This window comes from Macaca fascicularis, chromosome 1, assembly GCF_037993035.2.
Source record: "Macaca fascicularis isolate 582-1 chromosome 1, T2T-MFA8v1.1".
Classification (NCBI taxonomy): domain Eukaryota; kingdom Metazoa; phylum Chordata; class Mammalia; order Primates; family Cercopithecidae; genus Macaca; species Macaca fascicularis.
The window spans coordinates 167,463,669-167,479,669 of NC_088375.1; the positions used below are offsets into that span (position 1 = coordinate 167,463,669).

General features: G+C 40.7%; 1 protein-coding gene across 1 annotated transcript in view; it reads right to left on the bottom strand.

The window, feature by feature from the left end:
* The window catches only part of IL23R (interleukin 23 receptor), an 86,782-nt gene that overhangs the window by 42,804 nt on the left and 27,977 nt on the right, over positions 1-16,001 (bottom strand). Inside the window, exons 5-6 of the mRNA XM_005543084.4 lie at positions 15,393-15,553; positions 9,623-9,768 (exon numbers count right to left, since the gene is read on the bottom strand). Of these exons, the coding sequence (XP_005543141.3) occupies positions 9,623-9,768; positions 15,393-15,553 (307 nt within the window). The remainder of the gene's footprint in view (positions 1-9,622; positions 9,769-15,392; positions 15,554-16,001) is intronic.

Below are 16,001 nucleotides of genomic sequence, written 5' to 3' on the forward strand. Positions count from 1 at the left end.
TCTGTCTTATACCAACTTTTAGACTTGGAAATGCCAAAGCCAAGGATTTCTCTTTGCTATCTGTATGCTGTTCTATCAGCCCTTCCAAGAAAAGAATAAATACTTGGTTTTGTGCGGCCTAAGTTAAGAATGGTTTTCTCATTTTTAAATGGTCGAAAGAAAATATTTTTAAAAGACTACTTCATGGTGCATGGAAATTATGTGAAATCCAAATTTCAGTGTCCAAAAATGAAATTTTATTGGAACAGACTATGCCCATTCATTTACATAATTGTCTAAGACTGCTTTCACGCTACAAACACAGAGTTGAGTAGTTGAGACAGAAATCTTATGTTCTGCAAAGCCTAAAATATTTACCATTTGGCCCTCGAGTAAAAAGTTTGCTGAGACCCTGGTGTAGCTTAATTAGAGAAATGAGTCACCAATAATCCACTTACTTGAACACATAGCTAAGATTTCTCTGCCTCTGTCACTAAAATTGGACACCATTAAAGACAAATAATAATAATAATAATAGTAATAGCTAATGTTTCAATGAAATGTTTCATGTAGCTAATGCTACATGAACTTGACATTATAAAAATCAATAGAGATGCAAAAAATGATCATGGCACATCCCTGCCTTCCATGAGTTCATAGTTAAAGAGTAGAGAAACAGAAGTGTAAACAGGCAAGTATACACAATGTGGCAAACGCCCCTGAAATAGAGTATATGGAAGTGGGTGTGGATTGCTGTTTCCAACGGGGAGCTCAATTTTTGACATGAATTTGAGGGGCCTAGGAGACAGCCCATAAAGATACCAACAAATAGCTAGAAATGTAGGTCTGACTTTCATGAGAGTTGGGAGGGCTCCAAGTTCTAGCCTACATACAGGTGTAGCTGAGGCCTTGGCAGTAGGTGAAAGGAGTAAGAAAGAGAGGAAACAGTGAGATGGTAGGTATGAAGGGAATGCCAATGTTTAGGGAACTGGCAGGAAAAATAATTTACAAAGGAAAGAGCATCCAGAAATACTGATAGAAGACTAACACATTCTGGAAATGGGAAAACCAAGAGGAGAGACATTTTCAGGACAAGGTGGTCAACAGTGTCAAATGCTAGAGTAGGATGAAGACTGCCAAGGTTCTTGGTCTTTGTTGTTTGGAAAAATGCTACCATCTTCCTCTCCTCGCACGAACTGGTTCCAGCAGCAGGTGGAGAGCCTGATGACATTTTGAGGTGGATTGCAATAGCCCTGGTAATTTCCCTGCCATATATCCTGTCCCTTTACTATGTAGCTTTGAACATTCTCCCATTCTGGCTCTGGTCTGCCCATGTGGCTTACTTTGAGCCAGCAGACATTGGTGAGCCTGATACAAGCAGAGGATTGAAAGACACTGGAGAGATTGGGTGTAGGTGCTCTTGCCCTCTGCCATCACCATAAGGAATGCCCAGGCTAGCCTGTTGATGCAGAAAGAAGACCGGGAGACATGTAGAGGAGAGCTCATGAAAGACATAGGAGTGAGCCAGCTGAGCTGTAAACACATGCCCAATCCCAGCAAGCTCAATTTAGACCAGCTGGGCCCCACTGACAGTGAGAAATAAAAGTTTATTGCTATATGTCACTCCAGTTTTTGCGGCAGTTTGTTACACATTATTGTAGCAGTAGATAGCCGATATACCAATCCCTCTTATTTCATGTAAATAGGAGTATGTAATAAACTAGAAAAATGTTTAGAAAATAGAAAGGAATTATATCACCAGTGTTTCTGAATAAAAGTTTTCAGAAGCCAACTGTTTTCTAGTTGAAACTCTTATTCTCTGCTCCCCCTGGTGGTGTTACATAGGCCATCTTGGTAACAGGTACATTTGAGCTCACTTTTCAAAACCTTCTCTTTGTCAGAAGTGGCAAATGGAACAGAAAGAATATGTGTTATCTCATCTGCTCTTCATAACAATCCTTTGTGACAGGTAGTATTAGCTCCATTATATAAATAGGGAAATAGAGTTTGAAAGAGGTCAAGCCAGATTTTTTTGAACTTATACCATCAGTAACTAAGTGTCTCTCACAGACTCTACATCACTTTAGGGACTCGATAGATTATCAGAAAATGAAAAGACAGGTTTCAAACCAACTTTGAAAAGCTAGTTATATTTTGTAATCAAGACTACATAGTAGGTGGTTTTTCTCTGAGATGTTTATTTTCTTTCTTTTTATAGAGATAGAGGTCTCACTATATTGCCCAGGCTGCAGTGCAGTGGCTATTCCAGGTGAGATCATAGTGCACTACAGCCTCAAACCTCTGGCTCAAGTGATCTTCCTGGCTCAGTCTCTCAGGTAGCTGAATATAGCCTTGTGCCTCCCCCCGCCAACTGAGATTTATTTTCTTCTTGCTATCTCTGAGCCTTTACTAAAATCTGTATCTGTTCCAACCTGGTGGTCCAAGCTAGACTGCTAGGGAATTCAGAAGGGAGAGAGGTGAATGAGGTTAGAGCAAGATGTTTGTAAATGTTCTCCCAGAGGCAGTTGTGTCTCCAGAGACAAAATCTGAAGCTTTGACCTGGAACCATCTCTCAAGAGATAACTACAGTCATGTGTCACTTAACAATGGGGCGATTTCATCATTGTACGGACATCACAGATTGTAATTACACAGGTGGTATAGCCTACCACACACCTAGGCTATATGGTACAGCCTATTGCTTCTAGGCTACAAACATATAAAGCATGTTACTGTACTGAATCCTGCAGGCAATTGTAATATAAATCACTAGGTGACAGAAATTTTTCAGCTGCATGATAAGCTTATGGGACCACCATCATATATGCCATCCATCATTGCCTGAAACATGGACTGCTGCGTGGCACATATTCTCCTTGCCTCATCACCTAATTCCCTTAGATACTTCACAGTCTGTATGTACCTTAGCTAAAGGGGCTGAAAAGCACCCTCAATACTGTGACTTTCAGGTGGATTCCTTTGCTCTACTATCCCTGCTGCATGGCTCCCCTAGAGGCTAGAGAGTAACATTACTAGCTAGCATTTAGTGAACAATTACTCTATTCCAGGCTTGTAGCTAACTTTTTACATCATTGGATCCCCTTTCCCCCAACAAACAGATGAGGTAAGTGCTTATCTTATCCCCATGTTATGTGTGGGAATAATGAGGCACAGAGAAGATAAGAAACTTGCTCAAGATTGCATGACTAGGCCGGGCGCAGGGGCTCACTCCTGTAATCTCAGCACTTTGGGAGGCCGAGGGGGGCAGATCACTTGGGATCAGCCCGGCCAACATGGTGAAACCCTGTCTGTACTAAAAATACAAAAAGTAGCCAGACGTGGGGGCTGGCGCATGTAATCCCAGCTACTAGGGAGGCTGAGTCAGGAGAATTGCTTGAACCCAGGAAGCGGAGGTCGCAGTGAGCCAAGATCACACCACCGCACTCTAGCCTGGGCAACACAGTGAGACTCTGTCTAAAAAGAAAAAAAAAAAAGATTGCATGACTCAGCTAGGAGCAGTGGTTCATGTCTGTAATACTAGCACTTTGGGAGGCCGAGGCGGGACGGTTGCTTGAGCTCAGGAGTTAGAGACCTTGACACTAGCCTGGGCAACATGACACAACCCTGTCTCTACAAAATAATTTTTTAAATTTAGCTGGGCATGATGGCATTCTCCTGTGGTCAGCTACTCAGGAGGCTGAGGCAGGAGGATTGCTTGAGTCCAGAAGGTCAAGGCTGCAGTGAGCTGAGATTGTGCCACTGTGCTCCAGCCTGGGCAGTAGAACAAGACCCTGTCTCAAAAGGGGGAAAAAAAAATAGATTGCATGACTAGAAAGTAGCAGAGCCAGGCTTTGAACTCTAGAGCCTGTGCTCTTGGCCACAAGGCTTTCCTGTCGCTTTGAAGTAAACCTCCCACCTCCAGCAGTATCTAATGGAGGTTGAAGTGGTAGAAGAGACCTGTAATCTTTGGTATCCTCTCACTCCTCTTGACTCTGCCTTTCCTGTCTTCCTACAGAAATGCAGAGACAACACTTCATGCATGACCCAGATGAAATTGATAGTAGCAAATGTAAACAAAGCTTCATTCTGCTACAGTGCCTTGGCTTCAGTGATCTGGATAGAAATGGTAATTCACTTTTTCTGTGTTAGCGGTTGTGTTTAATGGAAACGTGGTAGATTGACTGAGGGAGTCATGAGTTTAAAAAAACTTAAAAAAAAAAATAATGATGGAGGAGAGAGAACCTGGCTTTGGATTGAAACCTATCTTTTCATTTTGTAAATATTTATTTGGTCTTTGAAGTGATGTAGAGTCTGTGAGAGACACTTAGTTACTGATGGTATAAGTTCAAAAAAATCTGGCTTGACCTCTTTCAAACTCTATTTCCCTATTTATATAATCGAGCTAATACTACCTATCACGAAGGATTGTTATGAAGAGCAGATGAAATAACACATATTCTTTCTGCTCTATTTGCCACTTCTGACAAAGAGAAGATTTAGAAAAGTGAGCTCAAATGTACCTGTTACCAAGATGGTCTATGTAGCACCACCAGGGGGAGCAGAGAACAAGAATTTTCAACCAGAAAACAGTTGGCTTCTGAAAACTTATTCAGAGACATTGATAATACAGTTACTTTCTATTTTCTAAACATTTTTTCTACTCTATTACCTACTCCTATTTACATGAAGTAAGAGTATTTGGTATCTTTTTTTTTTTTTTTGGAGACAGTCTCACTCTGTCACCCAGGCTGGAGTACAGTGGCTCCATCTTGGCTTGCTGCAACCTCCACCTCCCAGATTCAAGCGATTCTCCTGCCTCAGCCTCCTGAGTAGCTGGGATTACAGGAACGCACCACCACACTCGGCTAAATTTTTTGTGTTTTCAGTAGAGACGGGGTTTTGCTATCATGGCCAGTCTGGTCTTCAATCCCTGAGCTCAGGTGATCTGCCTGCCTTGGCCTCCCGAAGCGCTGGAATTACAGGCATGAGCCACTGCACCCAGCCTAAGAAACTTGGTATTCTTTAATATCATTCTATGACTGTGATACTATACAAGGACCCCAGGTGTCTTATTAGGATAAAACCCCATTAGTTCAGAATTTAAGACTTGAGAATTTTATTTGTGTTGTTTTGAAATGTATCTAAATTCTGCATATTGCAAAAGGAATTCAGCAGGATCTTCACTTGATTATGGATCAAATGATGCAGAACATGGATCCCATTTAAGTGGAATGCAAACTACCAGAAAGTTCACATTTATGATTTGAATGAACACAGGTAAACAAGTTGACATAAGGAATTTATTTTTAATGAGTAATTTTTAGGGTATATAATAAAATTAGTATAGTTTTACCCCCATCTTCTTGATACTTTTAAGATATATTACTCTATAGCAAAACTGATATGCAGAATCAGTCTTAAACAGTAAAAGGATTTGGGATCATGCTTAGCACCAAAGAAAAATTAAGTTATGTTTAATGTATGTTTTAGTGTTAAATATACATAATTTTATTTAACTCTCTGAAAACTGGTAATTTCACAGCTGATACATAACTGTTAATTAAGAAAAGCCAGGCTAGGTGCTGTGGCTCATGCCTGTAATCCTAGCACTTCGGGAGGCTGATGAGAAAGCTAGGGGGAAGATTATTTGAGGCTAGTTCAAGACCAGCCTGGGCAACATGGCAAGACCCTACAAAAAATAAAAATAAAAGTAAATTAGCCAGGCATAGTGGTGAGTGACTGTAGTCCCAGCTACTTGGGAGGCTAAGGTGGCAGGAGCACTTGAGCCCAAGAGTTTGTGGCTGCAGTGAGCTATAATTGCACCACCGAACTTCAGCCTGGGTGATGAAGTGAGAGCCTATCTCTAAAAAAGAAACCTTAAAAAAGTATCTGAAGAGGCCGGGCGCGGTGGCTCAAGCCTGTAATCCCAGCACTTTGGGAGGCCGAGACGGGCGGATCACGAGGTCAGGAGATCGAGACCATCCTGGCTGACACGGTGAAACCCCGTCTCTACTAAAAAAAATACAAAAACTTAGCCGGGCGAGGTGGCGGGCGCCTGTAGTCCCAGCTACTCGGGAGGCTGAGGCAGGAGAATGGCGTAAACCCGGGAGGCGGAGCTTGCAGTGAGCTGAGATCCGGCCAGTGCACTCCAGCCTGGGCGACAGAGCGAGACTCCGTCTCAAAAAAAAAAAATAAATAAAAATAAAAAAAAATAAAAAAAAAAAAGTATCTGAAGAAAAAAAAAAAAAAAAAAAGGCCAGAAACTATTTCTTAATTATTTGGACTAAATGGCAGTTTGTTACACTTAAAAATAATAAAATGGCATTTCTTTTAAAATATATCAAAATTGAAACTTCCTCCTAAATCAGGCTAATGTTCCTCCACAGTAGAAATTACTGAGTTTTTATTACATTGTTTCCAGGTGCTGTTATCTCATATGACTTTATTAATGAACCTTGCAGCTATGCCTTTCTTAAGACACTAGATAATTTATCCTTGGCATTTAAGGATGGTTCGTTTATTTCTCTAGACATCCACTTTTTAAAACTCATCTTTACTCAGATTATCGTCACCTTTAAGCTCACCTAAGACTCAGGCCTATACTGGTAATAAATATTACACTCTGAACTGTACACTTTTCACTTAAAAAGAAACATTCATAAATCTTAGTTCTCCTTTCTGAAGAATATTTGTTTCCCTGGATGCCTGTCAAATTTCAGCACGGAATACTTAAATTTTTTATCCATGATCATTGATATAAATTTCAACCTAGGAGAAACTGAATTACAAATAGCTAATCAGATAGATTCCTCTTAGTTGAAGATTTGTCTATTTAGCAACTCATAAAAGGCAAGTGGATTGTTTCAGGAAACAGCTCTCTGTTTGCAAGCATACAATAATCATTATTAAAGCTAGAGTGGTTTTCCTAAGCGAATTAACACAGGAACAGAAAATAAATACCACATGTTCTCACTTACGAGTGGGAGCTAAACACTGGGTACTGCATTAGTCTGTTTCCATGCTGTTGATAAAGACACACTGGAGACTGGGAAGAAAAAGAGGTTTAATTGGACTTAGAGTTCCATATGGCTGGGGAGGCCTCAGAACCATGGCGGGAGGTGAAAGGCATTTCTTACATGGCAGCAGCAAGAGGAAATGAGGAAAAAGCAAAAGCGGAAACCCCAGATAAATGCATCAGATCTCATGAGACTTATTCACTATCATGAGAAAAGCATGGAAAGACTGGCCCCCATGATTCAGTTACCTCCCCCTGGGTCCCTCCCACTACACATGGGAATTCTGGGAGATGCAATTCAAGTTGAGATTTGGTGGAGGCACAGCCAAACCATGTCATTCCACCCCTGACCCTTCCAAATTCATGTCCTCACATTCCAAAACCAACTATGCCTTCCCAATAGTCCCCCAAAGTCATAACTCATTTCAGCATTAACCCAAAAGTCCACAGTCCAAAGTCTCATCTGAAACAAGGCAAGTCCCTTCCACCTGTGAGCCTATAAAATCAAAAGCAAGTTAGTTACTTCCTAGATACAATGAGGGTACAGGTATTGGGTAAATACAGCCATTCCAAATGGGAGAAATTGGCCAAAACAAAGGGGTTATAGGGCCCATACAATTCTGAAATCCAGCAGGGCAACTTTAAAGCTCCCAAATGATCTTCTTTTATTCCATGTCTCTTATCCAGGTTATGCTGATAAAAGAGGTGGGTTCCCATGGTCTTGGGCAGCTCCACCCCTGTGACTTTGCAGGGTACAATCTCCCTCCCAGCTGCTTTTATGGGCTGGCATTGAGTGTCTGCAGCTTTTCCAGGTGCATGGTTCAAGCTGTTGGTGGATCTACCATTCTGGAGTCTGGAGGATGGTGGCCCTCTTCTCACAGCTCCGCTAGGCAGTGTCCTACTAGGGACTCTGTGTGGAGGCTCAGATCCCACATTTCACTTCTGAACTGCCCTACCAGAGGTTCTCCATGAGGGCCCCATTCCTGTAGCAAACTTTTGTCTCAGCATCCAGGCGTTTCCATACATCTTCTGAAATCTAGGTGGAAGTTCCCAAACCTCAATTCTTGCCTTCTGTGCACCCACAGATTCAACACCATGTGGAAGCTGCCAAAGCTTGGGGGTTCCACATTCTGAAGCCACAGCCCAAGCTGGATGTTGGCCCCTTTCAGCCATGGTTGGAGCAGCTGGGACACAGGGCACCAAGTCCCTAAGCTGCACACAGCACAGTGACCCTGGGCCCAGCACATGAAACCACTTTTTCCTCCTGGGCCTCCAAGCCTGTGATGGGAGGGGCTGCTGTGAAGGTCTCTGATATGGTGTGGAGACATTTTCCCTGTGGCCTTGGGGATTAACATTAGGCTCCTTGCTACTTATGCAAACTTCTGCAGCTGGCTTGAATTTCTCCCCAGAAAATGGGTTTTTCTTCTTTATTGCATAGTCAGGCTGCAAATTTTCTGAACTTTTATGTTCTGTTTCACTTTTAAAACTGAATGCCTTTAACAGCATCCAAATCACCTCTTGAATGCTTTGTTGCTTAGAAATTTCTTTTACCAGATACCCTAAATCATCTCTTTCGAGTTCAAAGTTCCACAAATCTCTAGGGCAGGGGCAAGATGCTGCCAGTCTCTTTGCTAAAACATAACAAGAGTCACCTTTCCTCTAGTTCTTAACAAGTTCCTCATCTCCATCTGAGACCACCTCAGCCTAGATTTTATTGTCTATATCGCTATCAGCATTTTGGGCAAAACCTTTCAACAAGTCTCTAGGAAGTTCCAAATTTCCCACATTTTCCTGTCTTCTTCTGAGCTCTCCAAACTGTTCCAGTCTCTGCCTATTACCCAGTTCCAAAGTTGCTTCCACATTTTCGGGTATCTTTTAAGCAATGCCCCACTCTACTGGTACCAGTATACTGTATTAATCCATTTTCATGCTAATGATAAAGACATATCCAAGACTGGGAAGAAAAAGAGGTTTAATTGGACTTACAGTTCCACATGGCTGAGAAGGCCTCAGAATCATGGTGGGAGGCAAAAGGCTCTTCTTACATAGTGGTGGCAAGAGAAAATGAGGCAGAAGCAAAACCAGAAACCCCTGATAAACCCATCAGATCTTGTGAGACTTATTCACTATCACGAGAATAGCATGGGAAAGACTGGCCTCCATGATTCCATTACCTTCTACTGGGTCCCTCCCACAACACGTGGGAATTCTGGGAGATACAATTCAAGTTGAGATTTGGTGGGGCACAGCCAAACCGTATCAGGTACTCATGGACATAAAGATGGCAACAATAGACACTGGGGACTACTAGAGTGCAGAGGAAGGTAGGAGGGCAAGGGTTGAAAAACTATTTATTGGTAATTAGGCTCAGCACCTGGGTGACAGGAATCATACCCCAAACCTTAGTGTCATGCAATATATCCAGGTAACAAACCTGCACATGTGCCCCTGAATCTAAAATAAAAGTTGAAATTATTTTATAAAACAAAAACTAAAGTGGCTTCAATATCATGCAAACAATCAGATTAAAAACATGTAAAATAGACATAATAAGTCCACTGTAGTCACTGATGGTTGGCTTTTAAATCATTCATTCACATGCTAAAGAATAATGAAAGTTGAGCTTACATTCCAAGTTTGGTTTGTTGTAGCCTTGTATCTCATTTCACAGGAAACCTTTTCAATTGTTGTTTGACTGTCCCAATAAATTATGGTCTTGGGCACTGTAGCATTTATAGTCTCAGCCCTGGAAATGATGGATGCAGAAGGTATCACTAGGAAAAAAAAAAAAAAAAAAAAAAAGGACCTGGCTGTTTAAAACTTGCCTAGAGAGAAACTGTCATCTTTTCATCAATATCTAGACATGTGAAAGCTCAAAGTAAAAAAATAAAATAAAATTCATGATCTAATGAACAATTAATGAACATTTTCTTATTCACTAATTTGTAATGTAGAAGAAAACTGCTGTTAAGGACAATTCTATTCAACCCATTCCCCATTTTAAAAAACTGAACTCTAATAGTCCTGTCTTTCCCTGACCTTCCACTCCCTTATAATCCTAACTAATAAAATTCCAGAGCCTAGCCTTGTTAACAAAAGAGTACAAAAATGAGATAAAGGAGCTATCTCCTCTTCCCTGCATCTGTTGACGAAGAGATGATATGCACCCAAATTTAGTTCAGATGATCAGATTTGATAAGATGTTAAATTGAGCCAGGTGTGGTGATGTGTGCCTAAATTCCAACTGCTTAGGAGGCTGAGATGGGAGGATCACTTGAGCCCAGGAGTTCAAGATTGCAGTGAGCCATGATGGTGCAACTGTACTCCACCCTGGACAACAGAATGAGAGCTTGTCTTAAAAAAAAGAAAGAAAGAAAGGCTGGGCATAGTGGCTCATGTCTGTAATTCCAGCATTTTAGGAGACCAAGGCGGGCAGATCACTTAAGGTCAGGAGTTTGAGACCCAGCCTGGCCATCATGGCAAAATGCTGTCTCTACTAAAAATAGAAAAAAATTAGCCAGGCGTGATGGTACGTGCCAATCCCAGCTACTCAGGAGGCTGAGGCAGGAGGATCACTTGAACCCAGGAAGCAGAGGTTACAGTGAGCTGAGATCATGCCACTGCACTCCAGCCTGGGTGACAGAGCGAGACTCTGTCAAAAAAGAAGAAAAGAAAGAGAGAAAGAGAGAAACAGAAAGAGAGAGAGGGGGGAGGGAGGGAAGGAAGGAAGGAAGGAAGGAAGGAAGGAAGGAAGGAAGGAAGGAAGGAAGGAAGGAAGGAAGGAAGGAGAGAAAGAGAAAGAAAGAAGGAAAGAAAGAAAGAAAGAAAGAAAGAAAGAAAGAAAGAAAGAAAGAAAGAAAGAAAGAAAGAAAGAAAGAAAGAAAAGAAAGAAAGAAGAAAGGAAGGAAGAAAGAGAAAAAGAAAGAAAAGAAAAAAGAAAGAAAGAAGAAAGAAAAAAGATGTTCAATTGAGATGTTTTACCACAATAATTTTCTCCTTCTCTTGTGTATTAGGGAAACATACGAATATTTATATCTATTGTTAACTTGTTTTGTTCTCCATTACAATAAATCTGCCCTTCCTTGAAACTTTGACTTGAAGAAAGCAAGTCTCATAAGACTCTAAGGTTTTATAAATTGTTGGCATGTTCTATAATAATAACCTTCAAAGCGGGAACTGAAATTCTGACTGATTATTTTATTAGTTGTTTTGTTAGAGTAGGAGGTATATAGTTGGAATCTCTATGTTTCTAAACTGTGTAAATAGTTCTAAGTTTGTTTTGTCTGAACAGAATAGAATCATTAACACTTTCCATTTCTCCCCTAAGGAACAATGAAAACCTTTGACTTGGCTAGATGTATTATTTAACAAAGAACTCAAGGGCCTGTAGGCATGTTTTTAGAAACCACTATTACAGGTTAATATTCTCTATGAATTAGTTTATTTTCATTTATTCTAAGTTTATAAAGCTTTAAGAAAAGTATTGTTTTACTACAATGACTATTATACTATCATTATCTAAAATTATGTGCAAAGGTAGATGATTTACAGAGAAAAATAAAAATTAAGGATTTGCTGTCTAGTAGCACAGTCCTATAATAAAATTTTGGGGCTAAACCTGGTGTAGAAGTAACAGCAGCTTTAATTTAGTTAACAAGCTTACTGTACTCAACTTTTATCATCTGAATTCCATAGCTGATTTCCTTTTACTAGTGCAAGCTTCTTGTAATAAGAATCAGTATTCAGGCTGGATGCAGTGGCTCACGCCTGTAATCCCAACACTTTGGGGAGGCCGAGGTGGGCAGATCATTTGAGGTCAGGAGTTCAAGATCAGCCTGGCCAACATAGTGAAACCCTTGTCTCTATTAAAAATACAAAACTTAGCCGGGTGTGGTGGCAGACACCTGTAATCCCAGCTACTTGGGAGGCTGAAGCACAAGAATCGCTTGAATCCAAGAAGCAGAGGTTGCAGTAAGCTGAGATCATGCCACTGCACTCCAGGCTGGGTGACAGAGCAAGACTCTGCCTAACCGCCACCCCGAAAAAAAAAAAATCAGTGTTCAGAGATTCTAGAGTCAAGGGCGTGGACCCCTGGGGCTCTGAAATTGCTTAGGACTATGTAAGCACCCTCAAAGTCATAAATTTCCCACCTCCTCCTGTCACCCACCTCCACCTGTCTCCCGCCCCTGAGTTCGGCTTGGCCACTGTTATAGCCGCACAAGCATTCTAGGACTCTTTTGGCAAAAGAATTATTCTGAGGAGAAAGCAAAAATCTGTTTAGTCTTTTTTTTTTTTTTTGAGACGGAGTCTTGCTCTGTCACCCAGGCTGGAGTGCAGTGGCCGGATCTCAGCTCACTGCAAGCTCCGCCTCCCGGGTTTACGCCGTTCTCCTGCCTCAGCCTCCCGAGTAGCTGGGACTACAGGCGCCCGCCACCTCGCCCGGCTAGTTTTTTTTTTTTTTGTTTTTTGTTTTGTATTTTTTAGTAGAGACGGGGTTTCACCGTGTTAGCCGGGATCGTCTCTCGATCTCCTGGCCTCGTGATCCGCCCGTCTCGGCCTCCCAAAGTGCTGGGATTACAGGCTTGAGCCACCGCGCCCAGCCTAAAATGATACTGGTCATGGTAGCCTTTAAACATCATTAATTCATTGAGGGGCATCTATTATAAGAATAGGGTATATTACTGCATTCTACCTGCAAATGTAAATTTATAAAAATATATGGAGCATAGTCAAGAGAACTGTAACTCCAAGGATATACAATAAAACGGAGTAATTGTCCATCATCATATTCAACAGAGTATGTTTTCAAATCTAATATTCAGGCTGGGCATGGTGGCTCATGCCTGAAATCCCAGCATTTTGTGACGCCAAGGCAGGAGGATCACTTGAGCCAGAGTTCGAGACAAGCCTGGGCAACAAAATGAGACTCTGTCTCTAAAAGAGATTTAAAAAAATTAGCCAGGCACTGTGGCATGTGGCCTGTCATCCCAGCTACTTGAGAGGCTAAGGCAGGAGGATCCCCTGAACCCAGGCAAGGTTGCAGTGGGCTGTGATCGTGTCACCGCATTCCAGCCTGGATGACAGAGTGAGACCCCCTCTCTCTCTATAAAAAAAAATATATGTGTGTGTGTGTGTATATATATGCACATATATATGCACATATATATGCATACATGTATATGCACATATATATGCATACGTGTGTATGCACATATATATGCATACGTGTGTGTACATATATATGCATATGTGTGTGTATGTATGTATACATATATGTGTGTGTATGTATACATATGTGTGTATATGTATGTATACATGTGTGTGTATGTATGTATACATGTGTGTATATATGTATGTATGTATATATGTGCATATATATGTGTGTGTGTATATATATATTCAGAGCATAAGAACAGATTTTTACACCAATACCATTAGTTGAGATAGTTGAGGTTAGTTGAAAAGTAGAGATCATTAGTTGCAATAGAAGACTTCAGTGATCCCAGAAGGGTACCCATAGTGAAGGCTTCATATCCCCTAGAACATTAATCAGCAGAAAAGTTGTCAGATACAGTGCAATGTGCTTTTATTTTTCTCATAAAGACTGAGGATCAGAGTCAAAAATATTGGAATTAAATGTTCCCTACCTCTGTGATCTCAAATTTTTTTAATGCCATCAAACCTGTTTTCTAATATATAAATTATAATCTCATATAAAATAGGGTTGATATGAGGGTTAAATAATGTATGTGAAAAGCTGTTAGCTGGCTGGGCACAGCTGCTCACGCCTGTAATCCTAGCACTTTGGGAGGCTGAGGTGGGTTGATTGCCTGAACTCAGGAGTCTGAGACCAGCCTGGCCAACATAGCAAAACCCCATCTCTACTAAAAATACAAAAATCAGCCAGCCGTGGTGGCACACACCTGTAGTCCCAGTTACTAGGGAGGCTGAGGTATGAGAATTGCTTGAAGCCAGGAGGCAGAAGTTGCAGTGAGCCGAGATCATGCAACTGCACTCCAGCCTGTGTGACAGAGTGAGACTCTGCCTCAAAAAAAAAAAAGTAGTTACTACGTAAGAAAGTGCTCAATAAATGTTAGCTTATTGAAATAATCTTTAATTATAACAATAGGAATCATTGTTACTGGGATCTCCAAAGAGAGGATGAATCAGACTTGGTGTCATTTGGCTGAATTGTGGTTTTAGGACTTGGATGTAGTTGTAAAGGCTCAAGGGTAATTACTTTTTGGAATTTATCTTAAGGAAACAATCAAAAACTATGCTAAAATTTAGCCACAAAGTTGTTCATGGCAATATAGTTTATATGGTTCAAAACTGAAAACGGTGTTAATCTCCAACAATAGGGATTAAACTGCTATATATTCAGACAACATTAAAAATAAAACTATAGATTAAATTAATAGAAATTGTTTATTACTAATATGTAAGTATAAAAAGGTAGGGTATAAAAATATCTGAAACAAAAACAATTAATGTTTGTTAAATCTGGCCGATGAACAGAGAGGTCTACATAATTCTCTGCAGTTTTCTATGTATTTTGTAAAACTTTTCAAAATAAAAACAAACAAACAAACAAATCTTACATAAGTCCCCAAGTAGTGGATAGAGTATGACTTTAGCATGCTGTACGTTTCACAACATAAGACTCAACAAACTTTATCATGATAATTGTGGGGTTTTCTTGTGTGTTTTTTGTTTTTGTTTTTTTTTGTTTTTGCCTTCCCTAGTAGATGGTAAGTTATTTCAGGGCCGGTACCTTGTCTATCTTATTCACTCTAGCCTTTAGAACAATGCTTAGAAACAAGAAGTTTCCAATAAATATTTGTAAAAACACATACATCTTTTTTTTTTTTTTTAGATGGAGTTTTGCTCTGTTACCCAGGCTGGAATGCAGTGGCACAATCTTGGCTCACTGCAACCTCTGCCTCCCAGGTTCAAGAAATTCTCCTGCCTCAGCCTCCTGAGTAGCTGGGACTGCAGGTGCCTGCCACCATGCCCGGCTATGTTTTTTTCTTTTTTTTTTTTTTGTATTTTTAGTAAAGACAGGGTTTCACCATGTTGACCAGGCTGGTCTCGAACTCCTGACCTCAAGTGATCACCCACCTCGACCTCCCAAAATGCTGGGATTACAGGCGTGAGCCACTGGGCCCGGCCACATACAGCAATTTAGAAATAAGACTGGAAGGATATACGACAAAATGGCAGCAGCACTACTCATCTCTAAGTTGTCTTGGGCAGATAGAATTACGGGTAATTTCTGTTTCCTTTATCATGCTCTGCAGGAACTTTAGGGGAACTTTTTTCAGATCTAGACCTCATTTGACTAGATCACCGCAAACTGGTTATTATTAAAGACATTACAGAATTTCTTATTCTTTACCTATATCGTCCAGGTGAATTTGCAGTTGTTTTGACTCTTCCATGCCTAGTGCATTTTCTGCTTGGACCCAAACCAAGTACTTCTTGCCACCTTGTAATGAATCAGTGGAGATGTTAATATAGCTTGAGGTGAGATACTGTTGCTCTTCTTCTGTCTCTAAACTTAAACAAAAAAAGATAATCATAAATTGTATTTAGTTTGCATTAATTGGCTGAGCATGGTGGCTCACACCTGTAATCCTAGCACTTTGGGAGGCCAAGACAGGTAGATCACCTGAAGTCAGGAGTTCGAGACTAGCCTGGCCAACATGATGAAACCCTGTCTCTACTAAAAAAAAATACAAAAATTGGTGGCATGTGTCTGTAATCCCAGTTGCTTGGGAGGCTGAGGCAGGAGAATCACTGGAACCCGGGAGGTGGAGGCTACAGTGAGCCAAGGTCACGCCATTGCACTCCAGCCTGGGAGACAGAGTGAGACTCCATCTCAAAAAAAAAATTTTTTTTTGAATTAATTATTCTAGAATTTTAAAATGTTACCTTTTTTAAAAAATATTAAAATTTAATTTCTTAAACAATAGAGACAGGGTCTTGCTATGTTGCTCAGGCTGGT